A 23,239-nucleotide genomic window follows, 5' to 3' on the forward strand; every position below is an offset into this window, starting at 1 on the left:
TCAAGGGTTGTTTCCTCATCAAACTTCTTACCAGCACTTGGAGGTAAGATACCATTTGACGGTAAATAAAGAAACTTTAAGGGTTTGTTTCCTCATCAAACTTCTTACCAGCACTTGGAGGTAAGATACCATTTGACGGTAAATAAAGAAACTTCACCATCTTCCCTTTTGACTTGATGTCTTTGAAAGAATGTCATACGGCCTCATGATCTTTTGAGGGGCTAATGACTTTGTTTGAAGGCGGACGAACTGTTTTCGGGGTGAAAACTGCCATTCGTCAACTGATGCCTGGGGAATCAACGAACTGTTTTCCTAAGAGGAAAACTGCCATTCATCGACTCTGTGGGGAGTTAAACATCCCAGAAACAGACAAACTGTTCGAAGAAATTGCCATTTGTCGATCTCTTAAGTATTTAACAGACAAACTGTCTTTCCTTGGGGAAAGGCTGCCATTTGCCAATTGCTAGGGGAGCAAACTGTCTTCTACTGGGAGAGACTGTCATTTGTCGACCCTGTCATGAAAGAAAGTGAGCAAACTGTCTTTTGCTGAAAGAGACTGCCATTTGCTGACTTTGTTGGGGAATCTGAACTATCTTATGGACGAAGACTATCATTCGCTGACTCCGCTGGGGATCGTGAACTATCTTCCTGGATAAAGACTACCATTCACTGACTCCGCTGGGGAATCATTTGTCGATCCGCCGGGAGATTCTGAATTATTTTCTTTGACAAGAAGTGGCATCACTTGACCCTGCTGGGGGAATACCAAACCTATAGGGAGTTCCAAAATGTGAAGCAGACTATCCTATCTGAAGAAGGCTGTCGAATGTCGCTCTGCAGGAGATTCTCGGCTGAGGAATTCCAAAAGTGAACAAACTATCTCTTTGAGGGAGACTACCATCTGTTGACTTGCTTGGTGAGATCCTTGTGTATGAACTGTCGTTTCGAAGGAAAAAGTTTCTCCGGAACTTGCAGGGGAAACTTGAGTTCATGCCTTAATGACTTAGGCATTCACAGGATCAAAGCCTGACTTGACTATGCAGTTATGATGTAATGTATGCATGAATGTTATGACAATGATAAAATGTAAAGTGAATGTGAATAGAATTGTTGCAGATGTAAAATCCTTGAATTCTTGTTGATCAGAAGATGTCCTCTTCTTGTAGTTCGAACTCTGTTGGGAATACCTGGTTATCAGTTGTCCGCTGTCCGAAGTGAGTAATATGAATTGAAGTAAAGATCCGTCATCGGGAGATGTTCGCAAAGCGACCTCATGGGGAAATCCTGGTTCCCGGAGTCTCAACCGTTCTCGGAGCAACTGTTTGCATTCTTCCTATTGTTTGTAAACCTCAGAAAGAAATTTCACCTTTATTTTTGCAAGGAAATTCATTTTTATTTTATGAAAACATTTGTTTCAAGAAATTGACTGTTTAAACTTAAAATGCATTCCAAGAAACTGAATAAGACTAGATTGCAAAGGAAAAGCACAAGGCTCAAATTATTATATATGGAATGGTAATCAGCCAAATGCTTGATTCCATGGAGTATTTACAAAGTTGGAAATTGGTAATTTTCGGGAAAAGGGCTACGATGAAACGTGACAACCGTTATCTTTCCTTTCCACTCCGAGTTGCGCTGTATTCGTGCTTTGTAGAAGATGACCTACTGCTGATGAACACTCCGCTGTGGATTTTGAATGATCAAGTTTGTCCTGAACACAGTTACTTGCCATATATCCCTAACTTTTGCGTACACTACCCCTTTCGGGTTTTAAGTTTACCGGGATTGATTATTTATTTTTTATGTCTCTAATTTTTGCCTGAATCGCCCTTTCGGGTTTTCGATTCACCGAGACGCTCTTTTTTGCCTAAGTCGCTCTTTGCGAGTTTTCAACTTAGCGGGCTGTTCTTTTGTTTATTTAGGCGAAGTATTTCTTGACTGCGTCGACGTTCACAGGACGGGTGAATTCTTCTCCATCCATAGTCGTGAGTATTAAGGCTCCTCCTGAGAAAGCTCTCTTGACCACGTAGGGGCCGTCATAATTGGGAGTCCATTTCCCTCTCGAATCTGTGAGAAAAGATTGAATCTTTTTTAGTACCAGGTCGCCTTCTTTGATTGTGCAAGGTCGAACCTTTTTGTCGAAAGCTTTCTTCATTCTTTGTTGATATAGTTGTCCGTGGCATAAAGCTGTCATGCGCTTTTCTTCGATTAAGTTCAATTCATCGAATCTGCTTTGACACCACTCGGCTTCTGTTAATTTTGCTTCCATCAAAACTCTCATTGATGGAATCTCAACCTCTATAGGTAGGACTGCCTCCATGCCATATACAAGGGAGAAAGGAGTTGCTCCAGTCGAATTACGTACTGATGTACGGTAACCGTGAAGAGCATACGGGAGCATTTCATGCCAATCCTTGTAAGTGATGACCATCTTCTGAATGATTTTCTTGATGTTTTTGTTAGCTGCTTCTACAGCTCCATTCATCTTTGGCCTGTAAGGAGATGAGTTGTGATGTTCGATCTTGAATTCTTCACAAAGCTCCTTCATCATTTTGTTATTCAAATTTGACCCATTGTCAGTGATTATCTTGCTAGGAATGCCATAGCGACAGATGATATGATTCTTGATAAACCTGACGACAACTTGTCTTGTAACGTTTGCATATGAAGCTGCTTCAACCCATTTGGTGAAATAGTCTATAGCTACCAAGATGAAGCGATTTCCGTTGGACGCTTTTGGTTCGATCATTCCAATCATGTCGATTCCCCACATGGAGAAAGGCCAAGGGGAAGAGAGTATGTTGAGCAGAGATGGTGGCACATGAACTCTATCGGCGTAGATCTGGCATTTGTAACACCTCTTTGCGTACTGGTAGCAATCTGACTCCATTGTCAGCCAATAATATCCTGCTCTCAGTATTTTCCTTGTCATGGTATGTCCATTGGTGTGAGTACCAAAGGAACCTTCATGTATTTCTCTCATGAGTACTTCTGCTTCTTTTCTGTCAACGCATCTGAGCAGAACCATGTCGAAGTTTCTCTTGTACAGAACATCTTCATTCAGGAAGAATCTACAAGCTAACTTTCTCAAAGTCTTTCTATCTTTCTTTGATGCCCCAAGAGGGTACTCTTGCTTTTGAAGAAAGTTCTTGATGTCGTGATACCACGGTTTGTCGTCGATGATTGCTTCTACTGTGAACACATGAGCGGGCCTATCCAGGCGCATAACATCGATCCGAGGAATGTCATTCCAATGATTTATCCTAATCATGGAAGAGAGTGTGGCTAATGCATCAGCCAAATTGTTTTCTTCACGAGGAATGTGATGAAAATCTACCCTGTCGAAGAATGGTAATAATCTTCTCGCGTAGTCTTTGTAAGGAATTAGCCCTGGTTGGCGTGTTTCCCATTCTCCTTTGATTTGATTGATGACCAAAGCAGAATCTCCGTACACATCCAAGTGTTTGATTCTTAGATCCACGGCTTCTTCGAGCCCCATGATGCAAGCTTCATATTCGGCCTCATTGTTTGTGCATTTGAAAGTTAATCTGGCGGTAAATGGAATATGGGTACCCTGAGGTGTAACAATGATTGCCCCAATTCCTTGTCCATAAGCATTGACAGCTCCGTCAAAGATTAAGCCCCACTGGGATCCTATCTCAAGTCCTTCGTCTGGTAGTGGCTCATCGTAATCTCTCATCTTGAGGTACATGACGTCCTCGTCCGGAAAGTCGAAACTGGTTGATTCATGACCATTGAGTGGGTGGTGAGCCAGGTGCTCAGCTAGAATGCTTCCTTTCACGGCTTTCTGTGCGTGATACTCAATGTCATATTCTGATAACAACATCTGCCAACGGGCAATTCTCCCGGTTAAAGCAGGCTTCTCAAAGATGTACTTGATTGGATCCATATGAGAGATCAAACAAGTAGTATGTCGAATCATGTACTGGCGGAGACGCTTGGCAGCCCAGGCCAAAGCACAACACGTCTTCTCGAGCATGGAGTAGCGGGATTCACAGTCAGTGAATTTCTTGCTCAGGTAGTAGATGGCATGCTCTTTTCTCTTTGTCTCGTCTTGCTGTCCAAGGACACAACCCATGGAGTCTTCTAAGACGGTTAAGTACATTATCAAAGGTCTTCCTTCCACTGGAGGAGACAAGATGGGTGGTTCGAGCAGATATTCCTTAATGCTGTCGAACGCTTTCTGACAATCGTCTGTCCAGACGCAACTTTGATTTTTCCGTTGAAGTTTGAAAATAGGAGCGCAAGTTGCAGTCATGAGATATATGAATCTCGAGATGTAATTCAGACGTCCGAGAAATCCTCTAACTTGTTTCTCGGTTCTGGGCGAAGGCATTTCTTGAATTGCCTTGACTTTGTCTGGATCTACTTCAATTCCTCGTTTACTGACAATGAAACCAAGGAGTTTTCCTGAGTAGACACCAAAGGTGCACTTGTTGGGATTCAGGCGAAGCTGAAACTTCCGTAAGCGTTGAAATAACTTTGTCAGATTCTGTATGTGATCTTCTTCATTTTCTGATTTGGCGATCATGTCGTCCACATAGACTTCCACTTCCTTATGCATCATGTCGTGGAAAAGCGTAGTCATGGCCCTTTGATAAGTTGCCCCTGCGTTCTTTAGTCCAAAAGGCATAACTCGATAGCAGAACGTGCCCCAGGGGGTGATGAAAGCTGTTTTTTCCATGTCTTCAGGTGCCATTTTGATTTGGTTGTATCCTGAAAATCCGTCCATGAATGAGAAGACTTTGGATTTTGCTGTACTGTCTACCAACATATCAATATGTGGTAAAGGAAAATCATCCTTAGGGCTAGCTTTGTTCAAATCTCTGTAGTCGACGCACATGCGGACTTTTCCGTCTTTCTTAGGAACGGGAACAATGTTAGCTAACCACTGAGGGTATTCTGAAGTGACGAGGAAACCTGCGTTGATCTGCTTTTGAACTTCCTCTTTGATTTTCATGGCCATCTCCGGATGAGTTCTTCTTAATTTTTGCTTGACCGGAGGGCATTCTGCTTTTAATGGCAAGTGATGCTCCACTATACTGGTATCCAACCCTGGCATATCTTGATAAGACCAAGCGAAGACATCTGAGAATTCTTTGAGCAGCTGTATCAAACTCTCTTTGATCTCTGAACTGAGCGAAGCTCCAATCTTAACCTCTTTTCTGTTTCCATCGGAACCAAGGTTAATGATCTCTAGAGGCTCATTGTATGGCTGAATGGCCTCTTCCTTTTGTTGAAGTAATCGTGAAATTTCCTTTGATATTTCTTCGTCTTCTTCGTCCTCTGCCTCGAATACAGGAAACTCAAAGCTTGGAGAAGTCATACGGTCATACGTTTCAACGGGGTATTTTATGATTAATCTGCATATGTGTGATAAATTTTATTTAGACAACGAGGGAAGACTCGGTGTATGCAGTTAATAATTTTTGATGTTTTTTTTTTTTTTAAGGGTGTTTTTTAGGATTACCAATTTCCGAAAAAAAAAGAAAAGGGAAAACTAAACGAAGGAACAGAATGACATTTTTATTTATGGACAGTCATTTCTTGAAACAAAGACCCTATAAAACAAAACTCTATTGCTTTGGGCGAAGCAAAGAGGGATATTTTCCTAAGAAATAGTAAAATGCAAAGCCCTATGAAACATCTCTTCACCCTGGGCTATGGTGAGAGGACAAAATAACGGTGAAAGTTCCTACTTAGGAGTGCGAACAACAGTTGAAACTTCAACAGCTGTCCAGTAGTGGCGAACCCCATTGTGCACTAAGTAATCTGGAACCTTAGGCTTAAGCTGGCCTGTGGTAGGTCTTGATTTACCAACCACTGTCTTTGCAACACTCAGACGGTCTTCTTCTACTTCAGCAGACTGAGCGGTGTGAGCATACCTATTTCCAAGTGGAGTATGTCGAACTTTCTTTTGAGGAAACTTCCAATCTTCTGAATGGAGAGACTCGTTGTCGGAGACACTTTCGAGATCATCCTCTTCTGTATTTTGGTCTTGCTCTTCTCCCAAGATGGCATTGACTAGATATGTGAACTCTAGATCCGTAGCCTCGGAAGGTGACTTGGGGATATAATCCTCAATGATGACTTTACCAGATGCTGATGATGAATAGCAAGGGTTATACATCTCTTTTGGCTGAGAGAGGTACTCATAATCAATGTTCCATCCAGTTGGAACAATGTCTTCAAGAGAGATTCTTGAACTTTCAGGAGCGGAGTATTTCACCATGTAGTCGAATTTTCCGCTTGGTTCTCCTAATGTATCCCAAGTTTCTTCGGGGATAGGAGGAACTTCTTCTGATGAACTATGACTTCTGGTGGTGAAGCTGTTAGTAACTTCATCACTGCTTGGTTGAGTCTTACTTTCAGATCCTTTAGTCGGATAACAGCAAGGTGAATCAGACTCTGGTAGGGAGATGTATCCTGCTTTGTTAAGATAGGATAACCATTCCTCTTCATCGGTGTTTTCCGTACCGATGGTATTGACTGTTTGTTGAACAGGTTGAAGAAAACCTCCACTGCAGAAAGTTTCTTGAATTGGGAGAACTACCTCAATCCCTGGGATAGCTTTTGATGATGTCGGAAAGAATCCAATTCCCGTTCTGTTCTTGTTGTTGGTAGGAATATTAATGTGTCCCCAACCACTGGTAGTGCCATCCTTTACAACTTGGATTGCATCTTTGTATGAAGAAATAGACGCTGCTTTCTCCTTTCCTTTGTCCAAGGAAAGTGCTTGGAATTTAGTTCCAACAACTTCTTTTGGTTCTATGTCGGAGAATGATGACAGGTTGCTGACGATCAGAGCTCGTTCTCCACATACGGTTACCAATTTGTCATTTCTTATGAACTTCAGTTTCTGATGAAGTGTTGAAGTGATTGCCCCAGCCTCATGAATCCATGGGCGACCTAGCAAACAACTGTATTGTGCTGGAATATCCATAACCTGGAAAGTGATTTTGAACGTCTGAGGTCCAATAGTTATGGGAAGATCTACTTCTCCGAAAACTGACTTTCTTGATCCATCAAATGCTTTGACGATGACATGACTTTTTCTTAGAGGGTAATCTTCGAAAGATAATCTTGACAATGTTGATTTCGGCATGACGTTGAGAGAGGATCCATTGTCTATTAGGACTCCTGTGAGTGTATCACCCATGCAGCCAACTGAGATGTGAAGTGGAAGATTGTGGTCCACCCCTTCTTCAGGAAGATCTTCGTCACAGAAACTTAGGCTAGTTCCCGCAGAGATGTTGGCAACGATGTTGTTAAATTGGCTTATTGTAACGCTTGGTTCTACAAAAGCTTGTTCCAAAACTTTCTGTAGAGCTTCCCTATGAGCTTCAGAACTCAATAGCAGGGAGAGAACAAATATCCTAGACGGAGTATGTAGTAATTGGTCTACAATGTTGTATTCACTCCTCTGGATTAACTTCAAGATCTCATCATTTTCTTTCGCTTGAACAGCATTGGTCGGATGATCGTCTTGCCTATGTGGTACTTCCTCCGAAGGTTTCTCCACATTTTCTGTTGTTCTGTTGAAGACTCGTCCACTTCTGGTGACTCGACTAACATCAGCAATGTTGACAACAGACGGTAATAGTATTTCCTTACCATTTTCAATGAATGTAGCGTTGTACTTGTCTGGTATAGCCTTGCTGGACTCATACGGTACAGGACCTGGTAAGTAGATGACTAGTGGTGCAACTGCTGTCTTCCTGCTGTCATACTTAACTTGCATAGGTTCAACTTGATTAATTTGAGGAGATACGGTAAAGACTTCATCATCTTCTCTGTTGGCAAGAACAGTAATGGTATTGTCATCCATCAGCTTTTGAATGTCGTTGCGAACACGCAAACATCCTCGTGAATTTCTTCGACAGATTTCGCATCTACTGTAAGCGTGGAAATCTGTTCCAAAGTAGGCAAGTCCATTTAAAGTTTTGTGGAACCTGACTACCGATCCTTCAAGGTCTTCAACTTTGTAGATTTTGTATTCTCCTGGACATCCTTGAACCATGTTGATGTCATGTTCAGTTCTGACTCGGATATGTTGAATCCATCCCAAGTCCATTTGTTCTTGTAATGCAGCTTGAACTACGGCACATCCTTGATTATTCCTTGGACAAATTTCACATGTGAAGTAGTTGTGAGGTGGTACATGACCGTACCCAGCTTGTTTAGCGTGCATCTTGACAAGATTTTCCCCTTATCTGACGAATGTCGTAGATTTGAATGACGTTGGGGTGTTGATCTATCAGATTTACTGAAGCTTCTTTATGCTGCGGCAAAGGATAGCATTCCGCTCTTCACTAATCGTTGGACGTCAATCTTGAAAGGGAAACAGTTCTCAATATTGTGACCTGGTGCCCCCTGATGATAGGGACAAGATTGGTCAGCCTTATACCTGTCATACCCTAATTTTTGACCCCCCTGAGATGACATATCTTCAGGATTTTCATCAAGTCAAAGCAAGTACCCAGAGCAGCCTGACATTCAATCGAGGGTGTTCAAAGACAAGAAAACTCAGGCAAAGGATCAATCAATAGAGGGATTAGTCTCTAATACAATCATAAGACTCAAAAGCCTCATTATTACACCTATGATTGATTAGACATCCAGTCATCTGAGTACAGGTTTACTCAGGTCACCAGGCTAGGGTTCTGAGCCTATCGAGGACTGAAATCAGGGATCACATTTGGGAAACCCTAAAAAAACTCAGAGGATCATTCAAAGACATCAATCATCTTCAAATAACTCATATGACAAGATCCACTGGACATTACATCTCAGTTCAAAGCCTACAGTCATCATTGTCCTCTGGTCGACAATTAGGGTTTTTGACCTAATTCACCAAGATAGTTGACTTTTGATCAGGGCATGAATCCAAAACTCCAGACATGATTCAAGGGTCTCTACTACCTCAATATAATCCATTTACATCATTCATTTGAGGAAAAGATCTTGTTTCTACACAAAAGTCCAAAAATTCACTTTGTCAGGAAAAAGTCAACTGTGTGGAATCATCATTGACTTTTAAGGTTTTTGGTCAAAAAATGACTTTCAAAGATCAATATCATCAATATATGGATGTCAAAGTCATTTGGCCAAAGAAATTCAAAGAAATTCATCAAGGAGCGAAAAGTCGGGAATTAGGGTTTTTGAGGGCATAGTGAGAACTCAAAATTTCACCTACACAACTCAAAAAACTTCCAACATGAAAGTTGTAGATCTTGCAAAATAAAACAACATCTTACAAAGGAACTTTTTTCAAAAGATCAACCATTTATGAAGTTTTGGAAATTTTGAAGTTTAGGTCATAAACACTTAGAAATTTTTCTAAGTGTTTTAACCTAGTTTTCTTCCAACTTTGGCCTCATTTTTCACAAATTTCCCAAAGGATTCTGAAGAAGACATAAACTAATGATTCAAAGTAGATGTTTAGGGCTTTCCAAATTGTGTTCAACCTTCTCAAAATTCAATTTGAGCTAAGAGTTATGCTTGTTCAAAGTTGGCCTCATGAAGTGAAATTATAGGTCATGCATCATTTTGGAACTTTGAAGTTTTGTGCACATGACCTCAAATACATATGCTACATGACCCATAATACATCTGCAAACATGCCATGCATTCATTTTCACCATGCCATGATAATTGAAGAAGATTCCTAAAACAAGAACATGTGATTATGTAATGATTACATTTGAGAATTTATGGCAAATTGATGAATCACCCAAGGAATCTTCTCACCAACCAATTAGAGCTCACTTTGCATCTGAATTGTCCCCTAAGATCAGATAGAATCAATGGATAGGGGAGGTGGCTCGAAAATGCAATGATCACACTTGGATATTCTTTGAAATTTCTTCATGGCTAAGAAACCAAACTTGCTTCACTAAGGAAGCTCACTACTCTGCAGCTATACTGATCCATTTGCCTATAAATACAGATGCATTCCTCATTCAAAAACACACCAAAGCAACCATATTACTTGCTTTCTCTTTCTCTCCTCTTGTTCATTGTTTTTCAAAGTTCTTTGGCAAGAAGAATCGATTTCTTCAAACCAGAGCTTATCTTTGGGAAGTGAGCATTCTAACATCTCAAGGGAGGTCATTTGAGGTGATCCAAGCACCTGGATCACTTCTGTAAGTGGAGGAACACCATTGTTGCTCTCACTTTGGAGCATTTGCAGTTGGAGGTCCATGGAGTGATTCAGAAGGTTTCAAGCCAAGCCAATCATCCAGACACATTCCTCAGGTCATAGTGGAGCTAACCAGATGGCTGCAGCTCATCTGTTACTCCAAATTCAACAACCTCCATGTTCACTTGAAGCTGGAATCGAGGGAGGTCCATATAACAATTCAGAAGGATTCAGGCTATAATAAACATCCAGTTAGCATCATTGAGTCTCAGGGAAGCTATTGAGATCATTCATTCAAGCCCAGGTGCTCTCAATCATCCTCACGACCTTCAGTTTCAGAGGTAAGTTTCTGAACCTCACCTCTTTAGTTTAAGCACTCTTTGTGATAAAGCTCGATTCTATCTTGTTCAGCATCATCAGAGGATTGAAAACCCTCTATCATCATTCATTTATTCATCCTGTGCATCATTTAATTTTAAAATTAGGGTTTATGTGTTCTTCGTGTTCATGATGAAATTCGTTAGTTACACTTAGAATAAATGAATTTTGAGCCCATGATCATGTTCCTTGTCCAAAAACGAGTGAGATTGATGTTTACATCATGCCATTTAGTTGAGAAACCAGAGAGTTAGGAATTTGAAAATCTGAAGCTCGAGGAAGAAGATGAACATGGCGCGCGTAAAATTTGAATTTCCTGGCTTATCTGAAAATATAATATATTGAGTGTATATAGTTAACAAGCTGCGCGCGCAGCTCAGTTGGTTAAGTTTTGAAATGTGATCATGAAGGGCGTGGGTTCGAACCTCTCTAGGGCCAAACCAATTTTTTAGCACCCATTTTCATTCCCTTTTTTTTATAAACTTCACACAATTAATTCACCTATCAAATTAATTTATTTTCACTCCATTTTTCACACACTCTTTATTTAACATATCTATTTTGTGAATAATCAAAAAAATCATAAAAATATTATTTATTTCATGTATTTTAATTAGGTTTAAAATAGTATGTTTTTAAGTGTTTTCTTAAATACTTTAAATATATATATTCATTTTGATTTAACCTAATCATTTTATAAATAAATTTATGATAAAACCCTAATTGTTTAGGTCTTAATTAAGTAAAAATCTTTATTTTCACTTTAATTAAGTTGACTTTTGTCAAATTTCAAAGCTGTTTCCAATCTCCGAATAAATCAAAAGATTAGGGTTTTCAAACAACGAGACCTTGTATCATTCCAAATCATTTCCAAACTGTTTTTATAACCAGTACTGTAAAGTACTGGGCCTCTAATAGAGTGTAAGTCCCAAACACCTTCTCTTCTTAGCTTGTTTTCAAAACCATATTTTCAAAATCTTCTTTCTGTTTTCAAAACATTCTTCTGGTATTTGAAGGGCATTATTCCCGGTGAAACTCTTCAGATACCTATGTGACCTTTGTCCATCTTCACTTCTTCTGTTTTCAAAAACCATTAACTGTTTATCCTGTATATATTCAACTGTTATCAACAAAACAACAAAAATACTGTTGAGGCTCTGTACATACTTCTTCAATGGCCTCCACTCCATCCAGGTTAGGCTTTACAAGCTTTCAATTTACAATCTTTGTTTAAATTACTGTCAAATATAAACTGTGCATATATTAGTTTAGAACTGCGTTTGAGTATAAACCTTAGGACAGTTAAACTATATATATATTATAGGAATATGACCTAGGATTGAGAATGTCTTCTCGGTGAAGGCTCTTTCCTAATTAGAGATCTGTAGTTCAAACCCCCAAGATGAATTATTCCCGGTGAAACATCTTGGCAAAAACCTTAGAATCCAAATAATAGGACATATCCACCCAAAGAGGAATTATTCCCGGTGAAACCTCTTACCCATTTGCTTAGAGCCAAAATAAGTTCAAAACCACATAGCTTTCTCTTGTGCTATAACAAGGACCCTCGATGACCCTCGATTAGCCTCCTCTTGGGCTTTGTACAAGGACCCACAGGCTTCTTAAAAGCATTTCCAGCTTCCTCTTGAGCTTGTATACAAGGACCCATCAGGTTTCTTATAAACATAGGAACAGGTCTTTAGTCACCTTTTAGCCTACCCTGGTGAGTTTCTTCCAATTTAAACCAGACTTTAAACAAGCTAAGTTTGTCTCAATTTCACATTGAGTACATTTTTGGAATGAGAGACATGGACAGTCTCTGTCACCCTTATCTTCATCAATCTTCCTTAGCAGAGTCTAGGATCCATGTTTGGTCACCCTCAGCATTGAGTCAGCCTTCATCTTGGGCTTTAAACAAGAAGTCTCACTAGATGATCTTTCTGCCAATCCTTTCATCCCTTAATAATTAATGGAGTGCTACCCAAATCAATCATTTTAACAAAATCCCTGGAAAGGGTTAGCTTCCACAACATCCATTTTCATTTCAATAAAACCCCTGGAAAGGGTTAGCCTCCAAAGTCAATTATTTTAAAATGTCAATAAATAAAGATTCATTTCTCTTAGGAGATAATTTCCCCAAAAGAGTCAAAAACCCCTGGAAAGGGTCAGCCTCCAAAAAACATGATAAAGTCAGTCTTTTAACAGACAAATTCACCAGCTGAGTCAAAATCCCTGGAAAGGGTTAGCTTCCAAAGAAAAAACAGTCTTTTAATAAATAAAACCTCCTCAGTAGAGTCAAAACCAACAAAAATAGTTAGCCTCAACCTTGGGCTTCATACAAGGCACCCAAACAATAAAACTCCCCTGTCAAGAGTCAGCCTCAACCTTGGGCATTGTACAAGGCAGATAATAGAGTCTCCCCCAGTGAGTCCTTCATCACTCAGTAGCCACAACCTTGGGCTTTGTACAAGGCAGATAAACCATATCTTTCATGTGTCAAAGATTCTTAACACTTAGGATCTTTCCCCATATAGTCATCCATACTTAATTCATTTAAGAGTCCGCCACAACCTTGGGCTTTGTACAAGGCAGAAAATAGTATTTTTCCCTAGCTACAGTCAGCCACAACCTTGGGCTTTGTACAAGGCACATAAAATAGAGTCATTTATTCAATTATCCTCAACAGTCAGCCACAACCTTGGGCTTTGTACAAGGCACATAAATAGAGTCTCCCTAAGTAGAGTCAGCCTCAATTCTGGGCTTTGTACAGAACGCTAAAATACCCTGTAATTAATCCCCAGTGGAGTCATCTCCCAGAGTCAATAATATCAATTAATCAATCAAAAGCCTCAAGCTTGGACCTCATACAAGCCAGCTAAAGACAAATCTTTTATACAGTAGATAGACATAGCTCATCTCTATAGAGAGATATTTTTACTACTCTACCACATTCAAACAAACAAACATTTCATTTCAATTTTAATCAAGTCTCCCATTTAGGATTTTGAAAGGCATGAGCTGGCAGTAAAACCCAGACATGTGGTAACTTTCCCTAATTTGGATGAGCATCTTTCTTTCATTGAAGAGGCATTTGACTGGTATACTTGCACATACACAAGTAAGGTCCCCCTCTTGAATGAAATGAATTCATTTATTCTGTCACTCCTTTAAATGTTTGTGGTAGAATAGTACAAATACCTCTCTGTAGAGATAATTTCATGTCTCCTTACTGTAAACAGAGATTTAATTCCAAGCTTCAACCTTGAGCTTCAAGCAAGGCACAAAAATAATTAATTTCCCTAGTTAGTTCCCCGAACTACATTAAGCTCTGACTTCCACTAGGGATATGTAGGCATGAGGTTCACAAGGAATCTCAGCGAGCTAATAAAATACCAAAAATAGTCAGTTTGTCTGTCTGTCTGTCTTTTAAAATCAATTCAATTCTCTCTCCTAATACAAAGGAGAAACTTTCCCAATCATTAGCAATAAACACAAACACAATGACACAGAGAAGGTTCCTGTAGAGTACTACAGATATGTAGGGTGTTTAAACACTTCCCTATGTATAACCGACCCCCCGGACTCCAGAATTTCTAGTCTAGGTGTAAATCCCCACACTTAGCAAACTCCTAGGGTTTAGTTGAGATCTTTTTTTCCCTTTCCTATTCGTAGGACAAATAAGAAAGTTCGTGTGATATCGTAGGAAGAACTGAAATAAAATTCATCCCACCGCGGGCGCACTCTCCTTCCAAATTTCGCGTGAAGGGTTTAGCGTGCCGTCCTCCCAAGTGAAACGGGGAGGTAAAGAAAACGACACCACTTCTCCATAATATTCTTTCACCTATTTCTTAAGGCGTCTTCTGGTAAGAAGAGTCAGAAGAAGTCTTGGTCTGAAGCCAAGAAGATACATGGTGGTGTTCCGAAGTCAGAAGCCTACAACTATGATGAGAAGAAACATCTGAAGGGAAATGAGAAGCTTGACAAGAAAAATGTTCAGTGTTACAACTGTAATAGGTTTGGTCAATTTGCTAAGGACTGTTGGTAAAACAAAGAAAGGAAATTAAAAGAAGTAAACATAGCCAGAGAAGATTCTGATGTTGAACTTGTGCTAGTGATGACTTCTGAATCTGATGGTGAACCAAGCTTACTATTTCAGATCAATGAACATGTCATTGGTTGTTTGTCACCGGCAGTTGCCCGTGCAAGGTTGTTAGTCACTAACCAACATTCATCTAATCCTTTTTGGAATTGTTCGATTGAACCTCTCAGCTAGACCATTTTGCTGAGGAGTACCTACAGTAGTCTTGTGCGTTGCAAAATCGTACATAACACAATAATTATCAAAAACTTCATTGCAGAACTCAAGGCCATTGTTTTTAAGATCTAATTAACATTTTTTCTATCGGTAATAAAGTAAAACTATTTCGCTTTTATTGAAATATTGGAATCATAAATAAAATTTATTAACTTTAGATTTTTTTTTAATTGTTAGAATGAAATAATTATATTTATAAGCATTATTCTATTTTTAAAATGGTTAGAATGCAATAATTATATTATATGTTTGGTTGATCTCGAGCAAAATTGATTATACTTTTTATAATTGATTATACTTGAAGCTAGAATTTGTAGCTTTTAATCAAACGTGATTTTTACACTAAAAATTATTGTTCAACTCACTTTTGCAAAAATTTCTCCAAATATAAATCACTTTATCTTTAACTCACTTTTATCCAAGATCAATTTTACATAATTAATTCACTCAAAATATTATTTTTTTCACCATAGAACCAAACACGCGCTAAGTTTTGGAACTAAAATTTGGGGTGCTTTTGTCATTTTTAAAAATTATTTTGCAATTTTTTTATATCTTTATTTATTATTTGTTTTATTTAATTTAATTATTTTATAATTTTTATTTCAATAATTCATGAAAAACGTTCCCCGTAGATGTTTTTCACCTATTACTTTATTATTTGTTTTATGATGAATTGTAGCATATGTTGAATAATTATTTTCAATTAAATTGAATTAATTGAGGATTTTATTGAACCACTATCATTTAGACCATTTCTTCCTATCCATTTAATAACACATCCAATAACACGTTCTCCTCATTTTCATATACTACTTAATATAACTTCTCATTAACAAGCATCATTGTAACTAGGGCCCACCCCACTCCTATTTTCCTCCTCCACTCACACCACTCTAGTATTTACAACCATTCACTCCATAAAATAGGTATAAATAACTACTCCATATTTTAGCATTACTTTTGCTTCTATTCACTCACTTTTTGTTTCCACAGGTAATACTATTTTCACCCTTTTTTTTTGTAGTATAGAAACACAACAAAAAATAATGCATGTACTTTTTCTACTCAGACATGGTTGAAGATAAAAGTTCAAAGCGCCAACGAATAGATGGTGATGACGGATCAATTACGTCACGCTCAAACCGAAACAAAGAGTTGTTGTATCAAGGAAGTGCTTTGGTATTATTGGATAGGTACTCATCTTTTTCTTATTATATATACTAACAAAATTTATCATCTCTATTTCGATGGTATAATTGATCTCATATATGAAAATGGGAAATTGTAAAAAAAAAAAACGAAAAATAGAAATACTTTATAATTATTTGAATGTGATTGTTTACCATATATTAATAAATGGTGATTGTAATGTATTTTATTGAATTTATTGAATAGTGATGAAGTTACAAATGACAAAATAATGACTGACAAGACAATGAATGACAAAGATGAAAAATTTGATGATTGGAACCCTGCTTTGTTATATGCTAAAATAGACGATGAGGAGGTAATTAATTTTTATCATTACTTCTTGTAATTCATTAGTATTCTAACATGTATTTCACAAGATACATTGATTTTGAAAAATTTGTCAATATGTGAGCAGGACACAAAAAAAAGGATTTCTAAGTTGGAAAATGGTTTCGGTAATTTTATCGAATCTTTTGACGAATTTAAAGAGACTATAACAAACTACATGCGACAATCCGTTGTGATGCCTAAATTCAATACAGTTATCCCTACAGCTATCCCTGACATGGAAAAACAAAGTAAAAAAGAAAAGATAGCAAAAGAGGATAAAAAAGATTGCGAAAGTATTGTTTCGGAAAGACTTCAAAAATTTTCAGCACCAGGTAAACTCAAGGATGGTAACAAACTTCTTGTAGCAACCAAAAGTTCATCAGGGTTCTATATTAATTCCAAGTGTAAATTGGTTGGACCGTTTATTCCCAAAGTAAGTAGTTTTTTTTGTGTTACTCATTTAATATGATCATTATTCTCCTTTTTCTTTTTAAAATTTATTTTCATTGTCATATTTTTATGCAGTGGTTGTCTTTATTATTTAAACCAATGAAGACAATGAATCTAAATTCTGACGAATGTGATATTGCATCCTATATTTTTGATTGCTCAAGAGATGGGTTAGTCATACTTCTCCCATCATATAGATATTTTGTAAAAAAAAAATCAATATTGTGAGTGGGATATAAATTGTATATTTTTTATTTGTAGTAAAACTGTCGTAATCATCTCGGATAGATCACACTATGAAGGAACAATAAAGGTTCTACAATGTCTAAAGCCTACACGAATGCTTGATCAAGATGTAATGATTATAAATTTTTAATATTAATATATTTATTATTTAACTATATTAATTTTTTAACATGATATCTTTATATTGTTTCAGATAATTAATCTAGTCGTATCTATGTTGACTTATAAAGCACATAATGAGATGATCAAAATAGGAATTTGGCGCATAACAATATTTTTTTTGAAATCACGGTCAATCTCATCTCTTCTTACAGCAAACCCATGATATTCTGCATATGTTTCATAAAACTCACAAGCTTTTTTCTCTGATTCAAATTTCATATCTCTTATATCATCATCTGAGATTTCACCTATATCTTTGTAATCATCCAAATCCTCTTTTCCTTCGTCATTATCCACATAACTACCATTGTTCCTCCCGACATCATCAGCATCTTCACCATTATCCATGCTTGCTACACAATTTATAATCTTTATGAATTGAATGTCTACTTTACAATCGTTACTCCTACCGCATTTATTGTCTGCACCACATGAAAAAGTAATAACCTTAAGTGTTGGTACGCCAAAATAAATCACAAAACCAAAACAAACAAAAAGAAAAGTGCATAGAATATAAAAACAAATAAGTAGCAGGTGTGAAGAAAAAAAATAAATGACTCATTTGTTTTCAAGTTCTGACCTTGATAATTCCTTGCTTTCTTACGGTGTTTTAATGCAAGATCACAAAGGGAATGAATATAAAGTAACACTACCAAACCTATCACCAAACCAACAACAATGCAATACATATATGAGACAACCATGGATATTTGGAATTTCGTTTTTTAGATTTGATTCAGTTTAAGATTTAATCCCTTTTAAGAAGATACGGTTTGAGATTGATCACATGACAACAATTAAGCATAATTTAGGACCACAAGATTAAAACAAAATCAATAGTTGTGAATTGGAGTAACACTTTTAATTTACTCTTGGAGTACACACACACACACACATATATATATATATATATATATATATATATATATATATATATATATATATATATATATATATATATATATATATATATATATATATATATATATATATATATATAAAGTTAGAATGGGCAAATACTCTCTTATGGAGAAAACTAAGCTTATTCACGCTACCATTGTTCTTCTCTAAAACTCATGCATATTAGTTTGATGTTTGATTTTGACACTTTCATTCAAAAACAGTAACACATGCATATTATAATATGCTTTTTCTAGTCATTTCCATCCTCAATCTATAAAATATATGTCACTTGACTCATCATTGTGCCAATCATCAATGGTTATTAAACATCTTTGACCTTAAATAATTGTCATTATAGCGTTTGGTTTGTGTGTGCCTGATTCATCAATTTGCTTTATACAATTGTTGATGATCTTATTTTTTTTGTCTGAATATAATAAAGTCTTAAAAATGATACTTAAATTAAAAAAAAAATCTCAATCAAACTATTTATTCCTAATAAATTTTAGGGATTAGATTAACTGTTTCGAAAGGACTAATATAATCAATGGCTTTTGCATTTGCCATATCAATAATTTTAAAGAATAAATTGACACCACAGTGTCACGTAAGTACTTATATAGTAAAAACATGCACAAATATTTGTTATGCTCAGATGCAAGTTGAACACACAAATGTCCCTTGAAGTATATACAAGAGCTTGTGTGGCTACTGTGAAACCTAGTATACAAGTGGCATAGGACTATAGACTAGATATCTTAAATACAAAAGTAATAATAGTGATATATGCTAATAGCTATATATGTTCAGACTCTCTATTTCTAAATTATTGATTTATTTCAACTTCTGTTTTCCTTGTTAATATTAACATGAACACTTGCTCTCCATTTTTCTTCCTTTCACTCATTGCCATATGGCTCATATCTCTAACAGCTTTTGGAGCTACTACCATTCACCCGGACGAAAGTATGATATGTATTTCTACCATAGCTCCCAAATGATAATGAAATTTCTTCAATCTGATATTTCTTTTTTAGTGTATTTTATCTAAGAATTCATATTAGTTTAAATACCATGTGTTTTTCTGGGGGATTCTGCATATATATTTGATGACGTGTCCGTTGATTAGAAAATTTTCAGTACATAGCTGATAACTTCTGAATTTGAATATTTAGAGAAAGCTCTTGAAGATATAGGTAAATCACTTGGTAAGAAGGATTGGAACTTCGACATAGATCCATGCAGCAACAAACCTAACTGGTTTACGCCTCCCATACCCAAAATCTTAGAAAACAATGTAACCTGTAACTGCTCTGTTCCTAGTGACAACTTCTGTCATGTTACTATAATGTAAGTCTCTTTTTCATGGAAAGTTACCCTTTTTTATCACCACTTCTAAATTTAGTTAAGTCGATTTGAATATTTTTTCATATACCGTAGCAATCAAGTATGTATGCAGTATGTATGTACACACGAGTTAGGACTAAGATACATAAAATTAATTTCTTTTAATAACTTTTTTATGGAAAAATGAACATACAGAAGTTTGAAAGGGCAAAATCTTCAAGGCAGTCTCCCACGGGAACTGAACAGGTTGCAATACCTTCAAACTATGTACGTGTTTCTCACACTTTTCCACATCTAAATTAACCATACTATTGAACTTGTTTCACATCTTCAACATGTTTCTATATATAGTATTTTGCATGACAAACTCTCTCTCTACCACTTTTGCTCCCTCTATTACAGTGACCTCTCTCGCAATTACTTGAACGGTACAATTCCTAAAGAATGGGGCTCCATGACGAATCTTCTTAACATGTATGATTTGGCTCTTATTTTTCTTTTCTGGTTTTTAATCATGCATGGATTGTTCTATATGAATCTTCTAAAACTTTACATATGGGTCTTATTACCTATTTATTGATTTATTCATTTGTCCCACTCTTTGCATTCATTTTCTTGTAGACTTGTAGTGATTACATTAAAAAATAATCTAATGACAACATGTTTCATAATCATCATAGTAATCTCCTTGGAAATCGATTAACGGGTTCAATACCAAAGGAGATTGCAAATATATCAACCCTGATTCAGTTGTGAGTTTCTCAATATCCTACTTGGCTAAAAAATCTATTTCATGAGTACATAAACATGTATGTATTTGATTCAAAGAGTTTTAATCAAACTTAACTTTAACATGAAATGGATAGGGAGTTAACGGCTAATCAAATGTCTGGAAATATTACTTCTGAGCTTGGGAATCTCCCCCAGATTCGAACACTGTAAGTACTTTATTATTTTCCTTAGTTGCCGTTCTCCTCCAAATATGAAAGCCTAGTGTTTAAAGTCCACTTTGATTTCCTTGGCTTAGAATCATGATTTCCTGTTTTGTTTTTCAATTATATATAGGCGATTTTCGTCTAACAATTTTTCTGGAGAGCTACCTGTGACATTGGCCAAGCTCGCTACATTGCAAGAGTTGTAAGCTTGAAATTTTTATGGTGACGTTTAGTGATTATTGGTGGCTAAGTTAAAAAAATGGTTTTTATGATGCTTCATATTTTCATGCTCTTTATTAATGCAGCCAAATTTCGGACAACCAATTCTCAGGAAAGATACCCGATTTTATTCAGAACTGGACTAATATCAATACGCTGTATGTATGCAATCTCCTTTTTTATTTTTAATTTTCCTCAAATATAGTTGTTTTTTGCATTGCTTGACTTCAAAAAAGAAAATTATTAATGGTTACTTTACTTTTGACAGAATCATTCAAGGGAGCGGATTAAGTGGACCAATTCCTTCCGAAATTTCACTATTGAAAAACTTAACCGACTTGTATGTATGATATTTTATATACTGATAAAGCATTTTGAGAAACTTCTGAAATTTCAGTTTAATTATGTTTACCTAGTTTGGTTCAACTGTGATATTCAGGAGAATTAGTGATTTAAATGGATCTGAATATGCACCTTTGCCGCAACTTAAAAATATGACATCGTTAAGCAAACTGTAAGTTGATTACATTGTCTCTTTCAGAAACAGAAAAAGAGGCACTCATAACATATCGTTGTCTATCTTATTGTTTCACAGGCTTCTAAGGAATTGCAACATCAATGGAACACTACCTGATCTCGGGACTAAGGCATCGTTAAAATACTTGTAATTGCTTACTTGCTACATTTTATTTGATTATAGCTAACTATTAAAGTTTTTTCTGTAAGTTTAGCTATTATGTAACCTTGGTATCTTTGTTTTTGTAATCAATGATTGGATAGCATTTTTATATCTCTCCAGCTTATTATATTGCTTGAATGTTTATTTATGACAAATTATCTGTGTAGTTTTTTTAACTTATCTTCAATATGACATCACTTTCAGAGACTTCAGCTTTAACAAATTAAGTGGAACAATTCCAAGTACCTACGCTGACATAAACGATATTATGAACTTCATGTAAGAAATTCATCATAGTTTCTTTTTGCGTATATTTTTAATCACATTTCTGTTGGCTACTTTATAGTTTATACCTATAACTCTAGTTTCAACTTTCACTTCGAAGCAATAGCTGAATAATCCTACTTAGATTCAAAGTGTGATAACAAGTGTCAAAGTGATATGTTTAGGAGTTTTTTTGTTATTTCGTTGGTCTTAGTCGGCGTCTAAGAATTGAAACACTTTTATATGTAGAAGGAGACATATCTATAAAAGAAGAAATGAATGGATGTGATTAAAGATGACTAGCTTATTTCCTTCAATGTCCGCTTCAAGAAATATTAAGATTTGCATACTAATACCCTGACATTCCTTTTTGGGCAGATTTTTAACTGGAAACCTTCTCACTGGACCAATACCTTCTTGGAAAACGAACGTATACGTGTAAGTTATTTTTTAATTCTACTTGTATGATTCCTTCGATTGAACAATGTGCTTTATTTATGTTGCAAATATATTATAATTTAGGGATAAGACTCAATTCGCCCCATCCGTATGAGGCAAATATGACAAATTTCTGTTTTTCATGTGCTGCTTACCCATGGAATTTCCAACAAGTTTCTCTGGTGTTCATTTGGACAGATTGAGACAGCTAAAAGTAGTTCGACTCATTGAGTTACTAAGCAACACTATTATGTAGTATAGTGCAGTAGTTGTCTTACTATGAGTATGCATTGGCTTATATAAGCATTGCAGAAGTTTTTTCTTCTTCTAATTTTCTTAGAGTTTTCTATAGTTATTCTCTTTCTAGTTTAGGAAGCCTAGTTGTATAATCTTGGTAGGAAAAGAGTCTATCGTCAAGTCTCTGATTGTTGTATTATTATCATATTCTGAATCAAGTTTTCTGACATGTATATAGAGATCTGTCGTACAATAACTTCAGCGTCAGCCAAGGGAATCAGATATGTCAAAATGATAAAGTGTAAGAATCCATGCATTTGTGTGCATTTGTTTTCAAACTTAACAACCTTTCTGAGACACCACTTTTTCTAATATGTCATAGAAACTTGTTTTCTACCTCATGGGCAAATAATAACAAGTTTATTCTGAGTAACAATACTATATTATAATCACAGCTACATAAGATTGGAAAACATTAACAATCATGTTCGAATGTACAAATCCTTATCGTGGTTTGTATTTTGGGTTTTCTTTTCCAGCATTATTATGCTAATTTCATACTCTGACTGATCGGCAAATGTACAGGTACTCTCAGGCTGGGACTCCTATTGTTAAAGTCAATACTTCTTATAATGCAGAAGGACATACATTTTCCTTGAAGATTAGGTATACAGACTTCAACTTTTCATTTTTTCTGATTGAGTTATCGGTAATTAAATTTTGATTTCTATTTTTGGTTATTTATCTATGATAATATGTTTGATGGGGACACTTCTGCAGTCAAGAGATACCACCAACTCCAGGGCAGTCAGTTAAGGAACCCACATTTTCCCTTATTCGAAAATCTTAAGATACCCCACCGGCTCACGAGAAATCGTACATTTGTGGCTGTTGTCCTCACTTCGGCCAGTTATTTTGACGTGCGACTTTCTTACAATGATACATTCATTTCTGAATAACTTATTAACATTAACCAGTGG

General features: G+C 36.4%; 1 protein-coding gene across 3 annotated transcripts; it reads left to right on the forward strand.

Moving 5' to 3' along the window:
- Nucleotides 1-18,967: 18,967 nt before the first annotated feature.
- On the forward strand, nucleotides 18,968-22,282 carry LOC131622756 (probable leucine-rich repeat receptor-like serine/threonine-protein kinase At3g14840). Of its 3 annotated transcripts, XM_058893801.1 has the most exons (13): nucleotides 18,968-19,106; nucleotides 19,316-19,490; nucleotides 19,683-19,754; nucleotides 19,890-19,961; nucleotides 20,168-20,239; nucleotides 20,354-20,425; nucleotides 20,553-20,624; nucleotides 20,728-20,799; nucleotides 20,910-20,981; nucleotides 21,081-21,155; nucleotides 21,237-21,305; nucleotides 21,525-21,599; nucleotides 21,963-22,282. In XM_058893801.1, the coding sequence occupies exons 1-13, from the start codon at nucleotides 19,010-19,012 to the stop codon at nucleotides 22,024-22,026; spliced, it is 1,059 nt and encodes a 352-aa protein (XP_058749784.1). In that variant the 5' UTR covers nucleotides 18,968-19,009; the 3' UTR covers nucleotides 22,027-22,282. The 3 variants fall into 3 exon arrangements, with proteins under 3 accessions (XP_058749784.1, XP_058749788.1, XP_058749792.1); XM_058893805.1 differs by lacking the exon at nucleotides 20,910-20,981; XM_058893809.1 differs by lacking the exon at nucleotides 20,168-20,239.
- Nucleotides 22,283-23,239: the final 957 nt, after the last annotated feature.

The sequence above is a fragment of the Vicia villosa genome, linkage group LG1 (genome assembly GCF_029867415.1).
Source record: "Vicia villosa cultivar HV-30 ecotype Madison, WI linkage group LG1, Vvil1.0, whole genome shotgun sequence".
Taxonomy (NCBI): domain Eukaryota; kingdom Viridiplantae; phylum Streptophyta; class Magnoliopsida; order Fabales; family Fabaceae; genus Vicia; species Vicia villosa.

What these genes read in the sequence shown, in the direction of transcription:
- LOC131622756 (XM_058893801.1), top strand. Translation starts at nt 19,010, where the DNA reads ATGAACACTTGCTCTCCATTTTTCTTCCTTTCACTCATTGCCATATGG. An exon ending in CTCCCCCAGATTCGAACACT is followed by an intron (nt 20,426 to 20,552) that starts GTAAGTACTTTA and finishes AATTATATATAG; the next exon opens with GCGATTTTCGTCTAACAATT. An exon ending in AAGGCATCGTTAAAATACTT is followed by an intron (nt 21,306 to 21,524) that starts GTAATTGCTTAC and finishes CATCACTTTCAG; the next exon opens with AGACTTCAGCTTTAACAAAT.